General features: G+C 40.0%; 1 protein-coding gene across 1 annotated transcript; it reads left to right on the forward strand.

The window, feature by feature from the left end:
• The first annotated feature begins 281 nt into the window (after positions 1 to 281).
• On the forward strand, positions 282 to 17,699 carry gpat4 (glycerol-3-phosphate acyltransferase 4). The gene is made up of 13 exons (XM_044026621.1): positions 282 to 403; positions 2,412 to 3,044; positions 5,768 to 5,837; positions 5,977 to 6,277; positions 8,022 to 8,096; positions 8,198 to 8,287; positions 13,056 to 13,149; positions 13,254 to 13,369; positions 13,556 to 13,611; positions 13,715 to 13,800; positions 14,980 to 15,108; positions 15,363 to 15,442; positions 16,369 to 17,699. The coding sequence occupies exons 2-13, from the start codon at positions 2,877 to 2,879 to the stop codon at positions 16,475 to 16,477; spliced, it is 1,374 nt and encodes a 457-aa protein (XP_043882556.1). The 5' UTR covers positions 282 to 403; positions 2,412 to 2,876; the 3' UTR covers positions 16,478 to 17,699.
• Positions 17,700 to 18,747: the final 1,048 nt, after the last annotated feature.

Raw genomic sequence — 18,747 nt, forward strand, 5'->3', positions numbered from 1 at the left:
TTCCTGCTTTGATCTTTGATCTCAGCGCACACTAACAACAGAGACAGGACAAACATGTGTACATATATAAATGTATATGTACAGAAAAAGTATTTTCTTGGTTATTACTAATCACTGATTATTGTTAGATTATATTAGCAACCATTTTCAAACATTAAAATATACATATATATATAATTAACGTAGTGTCCACTTGTGGCCACCAGGTGTCAGTGTTTAGCCGGGCTTTGTTGTTGTCCGCCGGCGGGAGGAGGAGGCAGGTTTTGTGGATTAGGTAACGTAGGCAGCAGCGTGTGCTCATGGTGTACGCCGGGCGGAGTTTAGCTCCAGTCAGACCGTCAGACAAAGACAAGTGATGGACTATTGAGGACATGTACCGGCGCTGGACACAACGTGACTGAAGGTTTGTCCTCTCTTATGTTTAATCTTTTAAATTTTAATTTAACTGCTAAGATGCTAACATTAGTCTGCGTACGAGAAGGTTTGCTCCGCACTTAGCTAACGCGCGCGCGCACACTCACTCACTCACACACATATACAGCTGGCAGCATTAGCTCCGAAGCTACATGCTAACCTCAGCATAAAGACAATTCTTTATTTGGTCCGTGTCGCGTCAGCAGCCTCCGTGTCACCGCCCAGTTTACAGCTCAGATGCTGTTTGTTAGTTGTGTTTGGCGTGTGTTTTGTCGTGAGGCTGAGGAATGATCACGTAAAGCCATGGAGAACTGTGGAGTGTAGCTAATAATAATGAGTATGAGTATGTGTATGTATGTGTGAGTGTGTGACTGTGGCGGTGTTTGTCCGGGATGTTAGCCGTCCTGCTGCATCAGCCGGGCGGGATGAGGAGGGCCTCCGTCCATCGTTATCTCCCTGAGCTCCCTGTGGCTGCTGATAACAGTCGTGTTAGCAAGTGAATGTGTTTTTGTTTTCTAAACAACCAGAAGATCAGCTTTAACTGTAAACTTTGAACTTAAACTTAATACAGATGCAGCACATTGGTTCCTCCCCCCCATACCATCTTTATAATAGGATTGGGAATATTTTAATTAAAATATATGTAATTTACCTCAGTTACATTATTACGGAAGAGCATTGGTGCCACATGTGAATATTTCTTTAAAATAAATGTTAAAAAAGAGATGTGTTTAATTATTAGAACCACATGTGATTACAAAAAAAGCAAGCAAACAAACAAAAATAGGCAGAATTCCTAATTAAGGCTTTATTCTGACTAAGAAAACGTTGTTTTCCAAAAAACAAATCACACGTGGCCATAACCCTTTTCCGTAATCACGTTCAAAAACAGTGCACACAACCAAGAGCCTAGGAAGAAAATGAGTGTTTTGAAATAGTTTGTCAATACATACTAAAGTAGCTCAGATATAATCCGATTTTATTTTATTGTTTTAAATCGAATTCTGACTTGGAAAATTCTTACTTTCCAAAAATATTCACATGTGGCCTCGTCTTCTGTAATAACCTAATAAAAAGATAGCGCACACACAACTAAGAAAAAAATGGGTGTTACTGTTTACAAAGAAATACATACTGAACCTTGGTTATGTTGTACTTAAGTGTGTCATATTTGTTGATATCAAAATAGTTTTATCAGTCAGAATAAAGTCAGAATTCTGATTTAAATCTCTGGATTATGTTTGGTTGATTGCCCAAAAACAAAATCACAAGTGGTCCTAATAATTTAATAATCCAGAATTCTGAGATTAAAGTCAGAAATCTGAGCGAATAAAACCCCTCACTCTGACTTTAAACTCAGAATTTTGGATTTTTCCCAGTCAGATTAAAGCCAGAAATCTGCTTTCTTTTGATTTGTTTTAGGGGAAAAAGTAGCATCTGGCCCCACTCCTCTTGATAAAATATTCATAAACTGAGACAGAACACATAATTGCTATTTAATGTTTTGCCTCAGGTTTTGGGATTTCTTGTTGTTTTTTTAAACCACTATTAATTGCTGTCTTCAACTTTCACTCGGGGGCAAAATGTAATCTTTCATTATCCATTATGACATATATCAATATTGCCTTTAAAAAAAAAAAAAAAATCATGATGACATTTGTGGGCCCTACTTTATAATACACATATTTTGTTAAATAATAATTCTTGTAATGCAGTAATTGCTGTTTTTAATTGTTTCATTCTCTGCTTTTCTGTGTTTCTAATGTCCGATTTGTCAATACTGGGGATTGTTGTTCTTCTAATTGTCACACTGAGTTTTGTTCAACAACATGTTGGATCTTCATTTGTCTTGTGATTAAATGTACCAGGGATGAGCCTCTGGCTGGATGATACATTATTATTGAATTACATGTACATGATGTGCTCCCTCAGACCAGTGAGGACATATTATTGTCGTGACATGGATCATCCTGAATCTTCACTTTCATGTTTCCCAGGTCCGTGTGACACCCAGCTGCAGAACCACTGGATCTCCACCAGACACGGGAACCATCTGCTGCACACTTGGTTTTTGTTTCATTGTTTACTCCTGTGTCACCAGTGGGAGGCTTCGCTCCAAAAGCAAACATCGTCTGAGGCAGGGACGGGGCCAACGGGGCCTCATCACAGCTGTTTCACTCTTCCTGTTTCCTGGAATTGAACTCAACTGAGAATCAGTGACCGTTTTATGAGTAAAATAATGAAGTTTATCAATATTGCCCAAGAGGGCAACATCAAGACGAACATGTGTATTTGTGTGGACTATCTGCTCGGCATGAAGAGAAGCTCTGTCCTTCAGTTTTCTTTATGAAGACCTTTTTCTGATAAAAGGTCCACTTAAAGCCAGGAGGTGGAGCACTGTGCCTCATCCGCTCCGTGATTTCAACCTTTTAATCGATTTTGGTCGCCCTCCTGACTTCAAGATGGAGCTTTTCTTCAACCCCTTCGACAACTTGGTGTGTATCCTGCTGGGGATCTCCTTCACCGTGTGGTTCACCCTGCTGCTGGTCTTCATTATCGTGCCTGCCATCTTCGGGGTGTCCTTTGGCATCCGGCGCCTCTACATGAAATCCTTGTTAAAGATCTTTGAGGTAAGAGCTTTGTGCACTACTGAACAAACAAGAATTTCACACCAAAAATATGAAGTCATCTGTTGAGGCTTGTTACTTTTTCTTGTGCAATTCCTTTTATAACGAAGCTAAAATTGGTGGATTTACAAGGAATTAGAGAAAACGATACCAATACCGATATTCATGCTGCTTAATCGATTTGATACTGATTGGTACTCTTAATTCTTAGGTTAGGATGTGCAACTAACGATCAATTAATCTGTGGATTATTTTCTTGATCAACTGTTTGATCGATAAAATGTCAGAAAATTTTGATGATTTCAAATGTATTTTTTGTTGCCGTTCAGTTTTATTTTACACAATACAGTTTTGATGAAGGAAGGACACTGATTCACTCGTGTCCGAGTTAATGCAGGCCTTTCTTTAACCGTCAACAACTTTTATGAACTATCTGATGCAAATGAACTGAACAGACGTGGAGACGCTATTCCATAGTCATGTAACCTGAGACAACAGTTATACAGACTTTGCCAGTTACTCTTATCTGGAGGTGATTTGCAATTTCACTTCCCAGATATAATTATAAGCCACCGTTGATGCTTTGGTTTCTATGTGTAATAATAGTTAAAGCCTCCTCACATTTGAAGCTCCAGTTTCTTCTTCTTCCACTGGTGTAGTTTCACCAGTGAGGCCGTCGTCGCTCTCCAACATGTACACCTCTGAGAGCGGATCCTCTGCCAGAAATAAATGGATGAGTGGGAGACCAGACTCCACCAGCAACTATGAGATTTAGAGAGAAGGTCAAAGGACAGATTTAGTTCAGTCTGTGCTAGGCTGAGGTTATTTTTTTCCATTTTGAGCTTGTTGAATAAATAAAGTTAAACGTCGTCTGTCATGGCCGTGATTCAGTGTAGGACTTAAAATTTCTCCCCCATTCCCTCACCTGTAATCCCTCATAGGGGGGAAACCTCCTTTCTCCTGCAGCTCTGCAGCCTCCCATGACCAAAAAAAGACCCACCTAAAAATCATTGCTTAAAGCTGGAGCTGCATTTTTAACACGATGACGCAGTAATATAAATCCACTATCCTGGGCAGCCCGTGGCCAAGTGGAAAGGGAACTTGACTTGTAACCAGAAGGTCGCCGGTTCAAATCCCCACCCGGCCAAAAAGGGCTGGGGTACCCCTGAGCAAGGTACCCAACCCCCCAATGCTCCCCGGGCGCCACAATTTCGCTCCTAATTCTAGGATGGGTCAAAATGCAGAGGAATACTTTCCCTAAGGGGATTAATAAAAAAAAACTAAACTAAAACCAACTAACTAACAACTCCAAGATAAACACATGGGGTGAAAAAAGATGGAAGAAATTACTTCAATGGTCGTCACTGCTGAGGATGAAATGTCTTTAAATCCTCAAATCTTTTCACAAAATCACTTATTAGCCATTTATTTACATTTGTTTTGAAGCATGCAGAGAAAAAAACAGAGCATCACATAAGGTTTACTTATTCACCATGTTTGTTAACATATTTACTGAAATATTGGTTCTTTTTTAGTTGTTTTAAAGCATTTATGTACTGTAAGTGGAAATAAATAAATAATATAGTGTGTATTTAATTGTTTCAAGGTGCTTGCAGGAACCCACTTTCGAACAGAGTAGGGCTTCAACAATTAATTAGTTATTAATTGATTACCAAATGACTCAAGTGCTCTTTGAATAATTAAAACAAGCTTTTTAGTTTTTCAGCTTCTTTTGAATGTGTGACTATTTTCTGGCTTCGTTGCTCCACATCACAGCAAAATCATTCAAACTAAATCTTTTTGGTTCAGTGGACACAATTTTTGACATTTTATGAATCGATTTGCACATATTTACTGTCAATAAACTGTACTTTTGTATACTCAAAGTGTTCATGTGAATAAGCAACAGGTTAAAAAAAAGTGCAACTAGATTACATAAGATCCTTTAGGAGTGTAACTGTAGCTGTGAGTTCCTGGCACAACCACCGTATCTCCCACATTCCTAGAATACTCTTCCACAAGTGCCTCTGGCGTAATTCCAACTGTTTTCAGCCGTGCAAACACTTAAGCTTATGTTTGTGAGCGTTTAAACATGCAGCCATCGCAGAGTTAATTCAGCAGTCATTGATTGATGCAAATAGACTGAAAGTTGTCAAGTCCCTGCGGTGTAAAGTGTAGTCCGACACTCTTTAATGTTCTAAACTTTAAGGCGTCTCGCTCTCTCTCGCAGCCAGGAGAACACCGTGTTCTTTTCCTGCTTCTCAGTGAAGACGTTTGTTTTTATCTCCATGTTGCCAGTACACACACAGTACACACACAGTGCACACACACACACACACACAGGTGCCAGACGTTTACCTCGGAGGACACATTTGTCACATACCGTATTGTAATGTTTCTTAGAACGAGGCTGTGGTCACAGATAAGGTCCTGGCAATAATCGGTTACAGGATGAAGTCAGACTGAGAATTCAGAACTGGTTTCCTCGAATGTAGTTGTCAATAGTGTCGTCTGTTTGCCACGCTAATGTTTTCATGAGCTCCGTCTTTGTGTAAACACTGTATGGTTCAGCCTCAAACAAGAGTTTTAAACTAAAAATGCCTTACTATAGTAATATAAACTAATGCAAGGGTGAAGTATGGAGCCAACAAACAACCAGGAAGACCAAACAGTTCTTTGGCTTCCTGAATGTTGTCTTATTCGCCTTTTGTTCTGTTTTCCTGTAGTGGGCCACACTAAGGATAGAGAGAGGAGCGAAAGAAAAGAATCACCAATTGTACAAACCCTACTCAAATGGTAAGATGTGATGATGATCTTCTTCTGTGAGTTTTAACGTCACCTTGCATCCATGATGTTACATTTCTGCCTTCTTCTGGAGTTGGAAACCTCCTAAATGCAAGTATTGCTAACTTCTCGTCTTTCTGCCGCGCCGCAGCAATCATTGCCAAGGAGCCCACCTCCTTGGAGGAGGAGATCAAGGAGATCCGGCGGAGCGGCAGCAACAGAGACCTGGATTCCGCCTCGGAGTTCGAGATGTCGGACATCTTCTACTTCGCCCGGCGGGGAGTGGAGAGCATCATGGACGACGAGGTGACGAAGCGGTTTTCCGCCGAGGAGCTGGAGTCCTGGAACCTGCTGACGCGCAGCAACTATAACTTCCAGTACATCAGCATGAGGCTGACCGTCCTGTGGGGGCTGGGCTTGCTGATCCGATACGGCATCCTGCTGCCTCTCAGGTAATGAGCTGTTACCTTCAGCTAAGGCTACAGCCATATTAGTTTGTGTTTTCATATCAGAAGTAAACTGTGTCCACACCTAAAAATACATATCATGTGATCGTTGAGGGATGCTGGCATAAACAGGAAGTTCTTCTGCTGTTGTTTGCGTAGTTAGGAAGGAAGTACTACTTAAGAGTTTCAAATGTAAACAGAGCCAGCACCTTTTTCAAACTTCTCCGTTTTCACGACTCAAAAATCGGAGCATAATGTGGCTTGCGCTGAATGTGTTGAACTGAATTTGGCTGTCTTCTCTTTCCAAAAATCATATTCTGTCAAAAATTTACATGCTGTGTTATTCCTGCGAAAAATGCATTCAAAATTGATCTCAGGCCAGCGCCCTCTACTGGACCACACTGTACATACTTTAAAACAATTTGGTGCTTCTTTAAATGTATATTTTTTACTTATGTGGCTATAGCCGTAGATGTACAGATATTAGATAATCACATGTGTCACACACTGTGACACATGTGGAGAGTAAACTTAATTTCCTCCTTCCCAAGCAGGCTCCAGTGTCCACCATAAAATGTAATCATAAAGCAGAAATAGCAACAGCTGAGCGAAGTACTCCAATGAGACCAGATCAATAACAATAATATCGTCATTAAAAACAAAATGGAAACGTCAACGCAGGAAACGCATAAAGCCAAAGAGGATCCAGTGCACAGTATGTAAACAAATTATCACACACCAGTCTCCCATAATACAATTATAGAACAAACTATATGAACAGGCTGTGTCAGACAAACATGAAGATTGAAGAGCGGTTATATTCAGACTGGTGTGGTCAGAGGTCGATTGTCAGTGAGATTTAACTTACAAACCGCTCTCCGACCTAAGGCATATTATTATTTGACTGCTGAATATCACGGATGCATTATGAAAATGTGTCAACTGTGCATGGCTGGGGAGTTCAGAGCGTTATCATTTAGAAACCCGTCATAAATGCGTGTGAGTAGCTGCAGGTGTTGATCATAAAACTGAGAGGTTAAACGGGCTTACACATTTACAATCACAAACCTGGTCTCCTGCTAATTTAAACAGCTGTTGGATTTTAGCATATGTTGATATTCTCATAAACAAGCCAGTACGGGAGTAAAATCTACACAGTCGAAGCGGAGATCCCTCTCTTCAGACTCGACTTTGAGAAACACAAGCTCTGTTACTCGGTACTAAGCGTGGTTGGCTCATTTCCAGCTGCCAGTGGGGAGAGGAATCAGGCCACCGCCGCACAGACAGACCCCATTCTAGTCGCCGTCCATCTAATAGATTCTCTCATCCAGTCCAGTGTCGGTTTAGCTCCCACTCGCCTGAAGCCTTCACCTCTACAATCTCTTTCTAATCCTTGTCCAATTTAATCATCACCTCTCTCTCGCTCTCTCTGAACCTGAATTATTGCTTCATCCAGATTATGCCGGCCTCCAGTGTGCCCTTCTGCAGGTTCTGGAGTCAGTTATTATCAGTGACAGTGGCGAGTGGAGCAGAGAGTATGATACTTATTAATTATTAGCAGGATAGTGCTGGGTAACATCACTCTTGACCTTTACATGTTAAAAGAAAGGTTACTCTTCTCAGTGAAAGCGGAAGCTCTATTAGCTGGGGATCATATCCTTGAAATTATCCCTCCTGTCTGTGTTATACGTGTTTTTTTTTAGAGATTATCTCTCCAAGGATTACATGTTTTCTTCTGTCTCTTCACCAGGGTAACTCTTGCCTTCACTGGAGTAGGACTCCTTGTGTTCCTCACCTCTGTTATTGGGCTGCTGCCGAATGGAAGGTACAACGAAAACACCTGCTCAGGCCTCCTCCGAATGCAGTCATTTAAAATGTTCCATCTTGCCATGTGAAGTGACTCGTGCTGTTTGCTCTTTCTTGCAGGATCAAAAACTTTCTGAGTCAGAAAGTCCATTTGATGTGCTACAGAATATGTGTCAGAGCCCTGACGGCCATAATAACCTATCATGACAGGTAAACACCCTCACTGTTTTTTGTACATTTTTTATCTGTTTTTTTGAAGCAGGAAGTCTCTGAGGAGATGATTTAAAATATTTATAGCTGTGAGTGTACGATGGTGAAAGGGATTATGGAAAATGTGTACGAGTTTAGGAGAATCCACAAAGGTTTTGTATGATATTGGCTCTTTTATCCATGTGGAACTGGCATTTTGGAAGCCCTAAAATGCAATTTTTGGGCCCCACAGTGAAAAAAAAAATCTCAAAACTCCACCTTTTATGTTTTTATATATACAGCATTGGGAAAGCAATGACTGTAAAGAAACACATCACACACATAGTTGATGTTCTTCCAGCACACAGCACACAGCAGATGGACCGGTTTTGTAAAAACAGACACTTGTCAGTATGTTTACTCCCTGACAAAAACACAGGGCTGCTCAATCATAGCAACAGCTGACTCTAAAACCACAGACGTATTTATAATTCATCAGCATAATTATCAAAAATATGCGTAGTTTTATAAGGCTTGGGCTGCACTGGATGTATATCATGCTGTGTCTGACACACCTCTGTTCTAACAGATATAATAATAACAATAAAACACCTTTACATAGGGTTTATGCAAATAACCCCTGCACACAATACAAAGAGAACATAAATGCTAGACTGCTTTTACTTTGAATTGGTTACGGGACATGTGTTTGTGGCCTGTGCGACTGATACTTGCGATGAAAGATCTCATCAATTGTCTGTTTTGCTGTCAACTTTGTGAGGGTTATGGTAAAAATAGGCAAGAAGAAGAGCAGCATGACTCACTCACATGAGACGTAGCTCTCGCATGAGCTTGTCGCTAATCTGTTAACACGTGTGCCAAAATGAAAACCAGGATGTTCCCGACTGTCTGCTTTCACGCTCCCAGTTTGGCCCCGGTTCATGTATTTGTGCTTTTCGGTAGAGGAACTTCATTTCATGTTGTGTTGTCATCAAAATGGTTAATGATTAACACACATGAAGGAGAATTTGGCGCTGCATTGGGTGGCAACTAACTACTTTTCTCATAGTCGGCTAGTCTTTGATAATTAAAAACAAATAATAAATCTAATAAATCACACAGTTACTCAGTAGCTTTCTTTAGCTACCGGCTTTTCAATTTACCTTGAGGTTGCTTTGCAAATTTTACACGATTATTTCCTTTTTCCTTGGTGCGTTTGATTAAAATGCTCCAATACCGTTTGATATTTTCAGACGAGCGGGTGTTTGATCAGCAGCATGTTTACCCGCCGTCTCCTGCTGTTCACTGCATGTGCGGCTCCCAGCAGAGGGATGGGTAGAAAGTGAGATGTCTCACTCCGAGTAAAAAAGGACGTTCGAGTCCATAAACCATGTAATGTTGAAACCAACAATTAAATTCATTGGCGACTAATTTTATCACAGATTTTTGTTGACAACGTAGACTTTTTCATCGCAGCCCTACGGTTGCACCTAGAATTTTTTAGCAAGTCATCTCATCACTGTAGATATTTCTGCAGATACCTTTGTATGCACTCAGTGGCTGCTCATTTACATATTATGTGTCACAATATAGCGCACAGTGTGGTTTCCTGCTGCTGTCCAACTGCTATAAAGTTTGATGTGTTGTGCGTTCAGAGATGATCTTGGTCTCCATTCTTAGTTGCTTGAGGGTCCAGGACGATGGTCATTCCCAGTACTAGCCTCTTCCTACAGCTGTATGTGTTAGTTGGGCCAGAGGTTTTTCTAGCCAGTCTTGAACATTGTCTTCCCACCTCCCACATGGTGTCTTCCTCCACTTCTTCTACTACTTATGGTCCCTTGCAGAAAGTGTGTAGAAATTTTGTGTCACCTGCTGACATGGCCAAAGTACTGGAGTGGTGTATTTTTGTGTTACTATTGCCTTCCTGTCATTTCGTACCAGTTTGGTCATTCTCCTCCAACATCAACAAGCCATTTCCTCCCAGAGAACCACTTCTCACTGGATATTTTCTGCTTTTCTGCCCGTTTCATGTATGTCATAATCCCAGTACATTAGTAGTTTCTGAGGTACTTGGATCAGGCTGTGTGGCAACAACAATCATTTCAACATTCAAAGTCACTTACATCACCCTTCTTCCTCATTCTGATGCTATGTTTGAATTTCAGCAGGTCTACATGTTAACTGGTAAATTAAAGAACTTGTAAACCCTGTGGCCGGTGATGTATATCAAGCAGATATCTTCACATCATGCATGCTAATAGAGGAAGCCATTTGCTTCCTCTTTTTTTTTATTTCAAGCATCTTTGCAATGTTTTTCGTCAGTTCTTACTCAGCAAGAAGTTTTTCCGACAAGTTAACTTCTTAGTCAGTTTCCTGATTTCTTTTGTTGTTGTGATCTCCACTGAACCTTTTTCTTTCTTCTTTTTTTTTTGTTTTACAAAAACTGATAACACGTGTGGTGCATTTGAAAACCACTACGAACTAAAATGTAGGAGAAACATTTCAAGTTTAATACAAAAAAAAACTCATCACTATGTCTGCAACGCGTGTCTGTTTTCCTCGTTCCATCGTTTACTTTCTCAATTAATCGAGTATTCTTTTGTCCATAAAATGTAGGAACATGCCGATCAGTATTTACCAAACCTGGAAATCACATTCATAGCTTAAAAAATATTCACAGTCTGAGATTAGAAAGCGCTGGCATTTCGAGATTTGAAAATATTCACATTCCGAGATTAGAAAATGTTTTGCTTGGGTGATTAGAAAATGATTGCATTCCGAGATTAGAAAGTATTTACCTTCAGAGATTAGAAAATATTAAAATATTCACATTCTGAGAAAACAGATGAATCGATTATCAAAATAGTTGACGATTAATTTAGTCATCGATTAACAATCAAATTAATCTAATAATCGCCTACTCAAATGTAATCATAAAACTTAGCTGTGAGGACGCTGGGGTTTTGAAAAGAAACAGGCAGTACCAATCAAAACTGAAGCTTTAAACGTTTTAAAAGAAACAATTCTTTGTTTTGAATCGATTTAGAATCTTCTAGGATAAAGATCTCGGCTTTGACACCTCCTATTAACAAACATTTCAAGACATTTCCAGGCGCATGGTAAGAGGAGACAAGAACATTTGGACTTATATAAGTGAATCCTCTGGGGTACATACTAGGGTCTGGATATAGGGCCTCCTCTCTGCTGCAGGACCCTCCTGCTGGGAACATGACCCAGCCTGAATGTGAGATTACATAACCACAGACGAGTCTGGAGAACAGACACCACCAGGGTGTGTTGGCTTTTGCATTGTGAGCGCTGTCCTCGAGTGCTGACTATGAGAAAGAGGAAAGCCCGATGACGACTGACTCAAGGCTGCGTTCATGTTCGCCGGCGTGTTTGTAGCACATGATCTTTTAATGTACAGTAGATGGTGGTTATCCACTCTTACTGATTCAGATGGAAGTTTGTAGTTGGGTTTTTTTGTCTGTGAGGATGATGACACATGCAACAGGAAGTCCATGTGTATGTTGCCATAAAGTGAACTTTTTAAATCTTTCTCTGTCTTTTTATGACTGAGAAACACACTGACACAGAACTTATTCATTGTCGTCTATTGTAGTTAAGTGTGTGATATCAACGCCTGTTGTAAGACTCAGTCATTTCCAGTCTGGGACTAATAATACACAAGTGACTCATGAAGATTTCCTCTCCCTCCCACCCCTCGTCTCTATTTAAGATTGTAACTCAATCTCTGGAATGTGGACTTGGTGCTTTGGGGTGCTGCTCGTGCTCTGGACACATGAATTGCTTTGTTTTTCTCAAGAATACCTGGAAAGTGACAGTGGATCCAGGCAAACCGACGGTGTATTTTTAGGTTGTTTTGATACTTGATTCCACATTGTTTTAGCCTTTGATGTCGAATCAGGTAGTTTTGTAGTCAATACCACACCAATGGAAACCAAGAGAGACCAACAGACGGAGACCAGGGCAGATGGAGTCTAAGGGTGCGTTTGTTCCAGTCCCTCTAAATCAAATCCTAGTTTGTTTGCTCTAAAAGTCCGGTTCGTTTGGGGAGGTGTGAATGCGCAACCGAAATCTGATCCTCAACAAAGACCAAACAACCTAAATCTAGACCACTGCCCTATATGCTGTGTATATATTGGCAGAACAGAATTTGATTATTAAAAACAAAAATGCTTAACTTCACTGCAAATTGAATAATTGAGAAAATTCAGTAAATTTGCCTCGGGACCGCAAAAAATGTCCCGTGACTCATCTGTTGGTCCCCATCCAGTGTTTGGGAACCACTGATCTACATGCTCTCCTGTCATATGTCTCTCATTTTAGCGAGGGAGCGGCAGTATTACGGCATGTAGTGTTGGCTGTGTGTGAATCTCTGGTTGTTATTCTGCAAATCAATTCTTCGTGCTTTACGAAAGTTTCAACATTTCAACAAAGTATTTGCTAACCTCTCCGCTCCCAAATGAACACATGAATGTGATTTACTTGGTGTAAAGGGAAGGGTGGCGGGGAGGAGGGTTAGCTGCTGTTATAAGTGAAACTACAACTTGTAACTACCTTTTTAAATTTTAGTTTATTTATTAGTACAAATAAATCACTTGTGTTGTGATTTACAATCCTAAGTCAAGACCTTGTAGAAATGTGATCCAGATGACACGAAGACCCTTGAAAAACTTCTCTTGAGACCATGTCTGAGACCAGGACCACTCTTGAGTACTACAACACTAACTCAGGGAGATAAACACTCTTCTCTCGTCTTTTCCAGTGAGAATAAACCCAAGAATGGAGGCATCTGTGTTGCCAACCACACCTCACCCATCGATGTCATTATCCTGGCCAGCGACGGCTGCTATGCTATGGTAACGATACAGGAAACTTTGACCCTGGTCTATTTCCTGTCTGTGTAAATGGAATCTCTCCTATTAATAGACGAGTGTGTGTGTTTGTGTTTGTGTCGTGCCAGGTTGGCCAAATCCACGGTGGCTTGATGGGTGTCATTCAGAAGTCCATGGTGAAAGCCTGCCCTCACATTTGGTTTGAACGCTCAGAAGTCAAAGACCGACATCTAGTGGCCAAAAGGTGACATTACAACCACTATGTCAATCATTTTCTTCACACATCATTGAACTCTTTTTCTCATTTTTTTTTTGCCATACTGGTGTTAGTTATTGTATTTATTAAATTATATAATAGTATTTCACTTTCTTTAAATAATTTTTTGTGTCTTTAATCTCATTTATGCCTTATGTCCTGTTTGTTTTTCAGATTGAGTGACCACGTCGAAGATAAATCTAAACTACCCATACTAATATTCCCAGAAGGTGAGTAATAATAATAATAATAATGTTGTTAAAATGCTCTTTTTGAAAAAGGCTTGTAAGCTTTGATTGATTTTGTTATAATAATTCATCTTAAATCTTCCAGGCACCTGCATCAACAACACGTCAGTCATGATGTTTAAGAAGGGCAGTTTTGATATTGGTGCCACAGTTTATCCTGTGGCCATTAAGGTAAGAGTGATTCTGTTTATTTTTCCACATCAAAACAAACACTTTTCTTTTGAAATGATGTCAATTATCATCCTAAAAATTGTTAGTTCAAGGCATTTTTCTCAAAACGTTTGACTACTGACACTCTAGACACATTTTTGACTGTTTTATGAAGATATAACGATTCATATCTTTACACTTTGATCCTTGTATTACAGTTTAGAGTCATACTAATGTGGTGTGTGTGTAGTGTGGTGCTTCATTGTTTGTTTTAAATCCATAATTCAGTGAAAATTGAATTGAAGCTTGACTTAAAAATTGTAATGTATCCCCACAAAATCACCTAGTTTCTTCCTTTATTATTGCTGCGTGATGACATTTCTGTCTGCAGTCAACACACATGTTTTTAACCACGCTCATTATTTCCCTTGACAATTGCGTTGTTATGCAAAGTTAATTGTTCCCCGAGGGTCAGAGTTACAAGCAGCTAACTCTCCTCAGTTGTCTAAGGGTGTGTGTGTGTGTGCACACTAGACTTGTTTATTAGAGTATTTGGGGGAAAAGAAAAACAGCCTGGAGCGTTTATGCCGCAGTCTGTAAACTCACTGATGTGGACCAGACAACCAGACTCTGGTTCTTCTCTTTGAAGGTGTGATCTTTAGTCAACTCTGCAGCTGTCTATGTGTACTCATCACAGGAAGTACTTTCGCCTTCAATCATGCGCTCATTTGCTCATGAGTGACTGCTCACTTCCCTGGTCCCCTTTGTGTTTTAAAGAGGTCGTGGTAGGAGAGAGGTGGTGTTGAGGAGCTTTAAAGTGCATTGAAGGAGGAGAACTTTTAACTGTAATATCAAACTTCTCACAGTGGAGGGCGGCATTAATCTTCTCAGTGTGCATCCTGCTGGACATTAGCTAGACGTCTTCTGTTGTATATTATTGTAGAAGAGAACATCAGTTGGTGCAAAAAGAAAAAAACCAACGGAACATTTTATGAATGCTTTTCAATTAAAATGAGTAATTTCCATCTGTCTGACCTTATTACTAATTATTATTATTGTCGCCTCAGAACCCTTCAGTCACACTCCGTGCTGTTGACCCTGTTTCTTTCTGAGTGAACCATCAACGTTAACCGTGTCTGTTTGTTCAAAACAGATATTGATTGTCGCTCTGGTGTGTGTGTGTGTGTTCGATCCTCACAGTACGACCCCAGATTCGGAGATGCCTTCTGGAACAGCAGCAAGTTCGGTATGGTCAACTATCTGTTACGTATGATGAGCAGCTGGGCCATCGTCTGCAGCGTGTGGTACCTTCCTCCCATGTCAAGAGAGGTGAGACTCCACTGTTGACTCTATTTCTTACAGTTTTTCTTTTCTCTTGCTGGATGGATGGAGTGGTTTTACTCACATTTTCTGTGACAAAGTTTACACAAGTCTTAGAGTCTCTCATCTGCTCTCTGTTTATTCACGGAATACTTTCTCTGAGAATAACAAGATTTACTTCAACAAAGAAACAAGGCTTTTAGACTTATTTTAGCTGACGTATAATAGCCTGTGTTTTCACTGGTGTCAATCTTCCCCCACAGGAGGGAGAGGACGCCGTACAGTTTGCTAACCGTGTAAAAGCAGCCATTGCCAGACAAGGAGGACTGGTGGACCTCCTGTGGTAAGAAAACACTCACTTGCCTCAGTTTCTGCTCTCTTTCACATACAAACTCTGTGAGTGTTAGTAGAGCGTGTGACAGAAATGCTTCACCTCACACGTACACTCTTCTCCATGTCATCAATCACAAATGATAGTCGTGTAGAAACGTAATTATATTTTAATTGGAGCCGTCAAAGGATTCAAAATGATGAATTACTTCATCTGCTGTGGGTTAAATACATCACCTCTTGGAGAAAGAAACCGGAAAGAACCCAATCACACGCGCGACACGGGGGGGACATGGCAAATTTGGTCCAACTGGGATTTGAACAGGGGACCTTTTTTGCGGTGACGCGACAATGCTAGCTGTGTAGTGCGAAGTATGAGACTGTAATGGTTAATCACAGAATTTAAGATTTTAAATGAATTAAAAATGTAAATAAACATTTACATTTTTAATTAATTTAATTTGTAATTAAGTTTTAAATTGCTGTAAAATAGGGAGGACGTTAAAGCATTTGTGGCCTTTGACCCATCCTGACTGACAAATTATGTGTTTACATGTTTTATTTTGTCAGCACGTTAATTTGTAAAGGTTTGCGTTTAATTTAAAAACAATTAATGTGAGATTTGTGACACAAGAAAGAACCACAACCTTGTTATAAGAGTAACTAAGTAACTTTTACTCTACTACTAATTTTAAATGAGCTACTTTTTGACTTTAACTTGAGTAACTTTTTAGGCCAGTGCTTTTACTTGTACTTAAGTAAAGGTTTATATAAACAGTGGTACCTTTACTTGAGTAGAATATTTCAGCATCTAACATAGTATAGTATATATATAGTATAATGTATAAACAATATTGTGACATTTTATGTGCAAGTATCCACCGTCAGCCGGTCCTGTTTCGTAGACTCCATCACTAACTGTCCCTCTCGTCTCTGCAGGGACGGAGGACTGAAGCGAGCAAAGGTAAAGGATACCTTTAAAGAAGAGCAGCAGAAGCTGTACAGTAAAATGCTGGTGGGGACGCAGGAGGACCGCAGTCGCTCCTGAAGGACATTTACGTGGAGGACGACTGACTGACTCGTGCTTCTCTGTGACTGTGAAGGCGATCGGCTCAGGCTCGGTGTCGACGCTCCTGGACCGGAAAAACTCCCTCTCAGATGTCAACAGTTGCTCCATTTGGCTTCCTCGGTCACTGCCACAGCCCGGCATGTTCTGTTTGCATCGCGGCTTCTAGTCTTTCGGAGTCCCCGCTGCCCCCTTTTGTTGGAGTAGCTTGACTTGAAGCCTCACACATGCATTTGGAATCAGAATGAGGTGCTCACAGAAAGAGTATTGTCTTCCTCGGTGGCAGTCTTTTTTTTTTAGAGGGGAAACCCTTTTCTTCCTTTTTTTGTTATTGTTATTATCTATCATTGAGTTCCCTGACTTTGTTTGATAGTTTTTAATGTTTTTAATTTTTTGTTAACGTTTACAGAGCTGTTTGTACGTGGGGACGTAGATAAAAAAAAAACTTAGTTTATCTTAAGCTAAATAAAACCTGTGACTGAGTTGGGGTTTCGCATGACCGGCACAGGCCCATGGTTTGTGGGCATGAGGCCGGAGATTTTGTTACATTTACAAATATTTTTATGGGCTTTTTTCCAAGAAGAGAAAAAAAAAAATACTTGTATTCTAATTTTTTTTTGTGTTTGGCATTATGACTTGTAAGCAACAGGTGTGATCACTGTCGGAGTTTATGTTGCAGATGTTTTTAAGGGTTTTTCGTTCCACAGAATGTGAAAGTTCTCACATTATGAAGTGGATTTTTTGTGCAGCCACAAGGACTGAGGCAGATGATTTATGATCCTTTTCATTCAGAACCTATTTTAGATACACTACGATGATGTAGTGTAAGAAGAACTATCACAATTTGTCTCCCGGTCAAAACATTTCAGGCGATTTCGGTCATTTCTCCTTGGAAGGCCGTCGTCGTCGTTTTTTTCCATTGGCTTCCTGCCTGTGCAGGGATCATCGTGCTTAAATTATTTTAAAAGAAACAAAAACTATTGTCTTTATTTTCACAAGTGATCTTTCCCCCACTTGGCAGCAGCAGCCTCTTCAGGGAGGTTTTTAAGGAGGGACAGAGTGCAGCTGTGGTGCAGGAGGAGCAGGACGGACAGAGTCCGGCCGCAGGTTTCTTTCATCCCTCTGGTCTTGCTGTGATCAGGGATCGTCTTTGAGGTCATGTCAAACCTGTTCATCGAAATAAATGTTCAAGAATGTGACTCTACTTTTGACCTTGTTTTTCCTTTCATGCCGGCTTAAGGGTTTTCACTCATAGGAATCTGAAGTCCAGTTTTAAAGCCTCAAGATTTTGGCCATTTGACCATCTCAATACCAGCTGCTTTATTGTCTATTCCTTTCAACTATTACGATTATTTTCTCAATCGATTAATCGTTTGGTCCATAAAATGTCAGAATTTTTTTTTTTTTTGTCCACAATCCAAAATGATTCAGTTTTAAATATATATATTTTTTGTTATATGGAGCAAAGAAACTATTCACTTATAAGAAGTTGAAAAATCAGAGAAATCTGGTTTTAAGTCTTTTGGAAACACTCATCAAATAATCGAGTAATTATTTGAGCCTTAATGGGAACATAATTTACTACACTGGCGTCATGTTTTACTGAGGAAGAGCAGAAACTAGTGATTAAGACCATTAAATCTCAAACTCTTGAATATTTATTGGCATTATAAATCTAAGAAATAATGAATTACAGTCAAAACAGCCTATATTATATAACGAAATACGTCAGAAATTGGAAAATCTTCACGTTAGTAGCACTGGAGAGGTCAATAAAACAACTTTAAGGCACTCATTTAACATTTTTAAATGTTTTGTTTTTTTTTTAGTCTCAGGCTCAGTGTCTACACTCCTGGACCGGAAAAGGCCGACCTCGTTTACGATTAACTCCCAGAATTAATAGGTTTTTATGCCTTTTCAGTTAGGGTTTGTCCTAGTAGGAACTTTTTTTTTTTAAATTTAGTGCAAATATTTACTTTAACTCAAGATACGATAAAACAGACTTTATTGTCCCTGTGGGAAATTTGCCTTTCCAGTTTGATTTATTGTCCTGAGAGCACTGAAGCTACAACAACACAATCTTACATGAGGTTTAAAGACGATGGTCTTTAAGCTGGATGCACGCTGCTCATTCTGCTGCAGCTGCTTCACCCTTAAAACCCCAACAAACCACCTCAGTCTCCTTTCTTCACACTGTGCTTCCGAACCGGTGATGGACGGACGTGGCAGCATTCTTCTGCAGCTCTGTCGCA

The sequence above is a fragment of the Solea senegalensis genome, linkage group LG5 (assembly GCF_019176455.1).
Source record: "Solea senegalensis isolate Sse05_10M linkage group LG5, IFAPA_SoseM_1, whole genome shotgun sequence".
In the NCBI taxonomy this organism is placed as follows: Eukaryota; Metazoa; Chordata; class Actinopteri; order Pleuronectiformes; family Soleidae; genus Solea; species Solea senegalensis.

Coding starts and splice junctions, on each gene's coding strand:
- gpat4 (XM_044026621.1), top strand. CDS start 2,877: ATGGAGCTTTTCTTCAACCCCTTCGACAACTTGGTGTGTATCCTGCTG. Junction 13,612..13,714: donor CATACTAATATTCCCAGAAG/GTGAGTAATAAT, acceptor TAAATCTTCCAG/GCACCTGCATCAACAACACG. Junction 15,109..15,362: donor TTCCTCCCATGTCAAGAGAG/GTGAGACTCCAC, acceptor CTTCCCCCACAG/GAGGGAGAGGACGCCGTACA.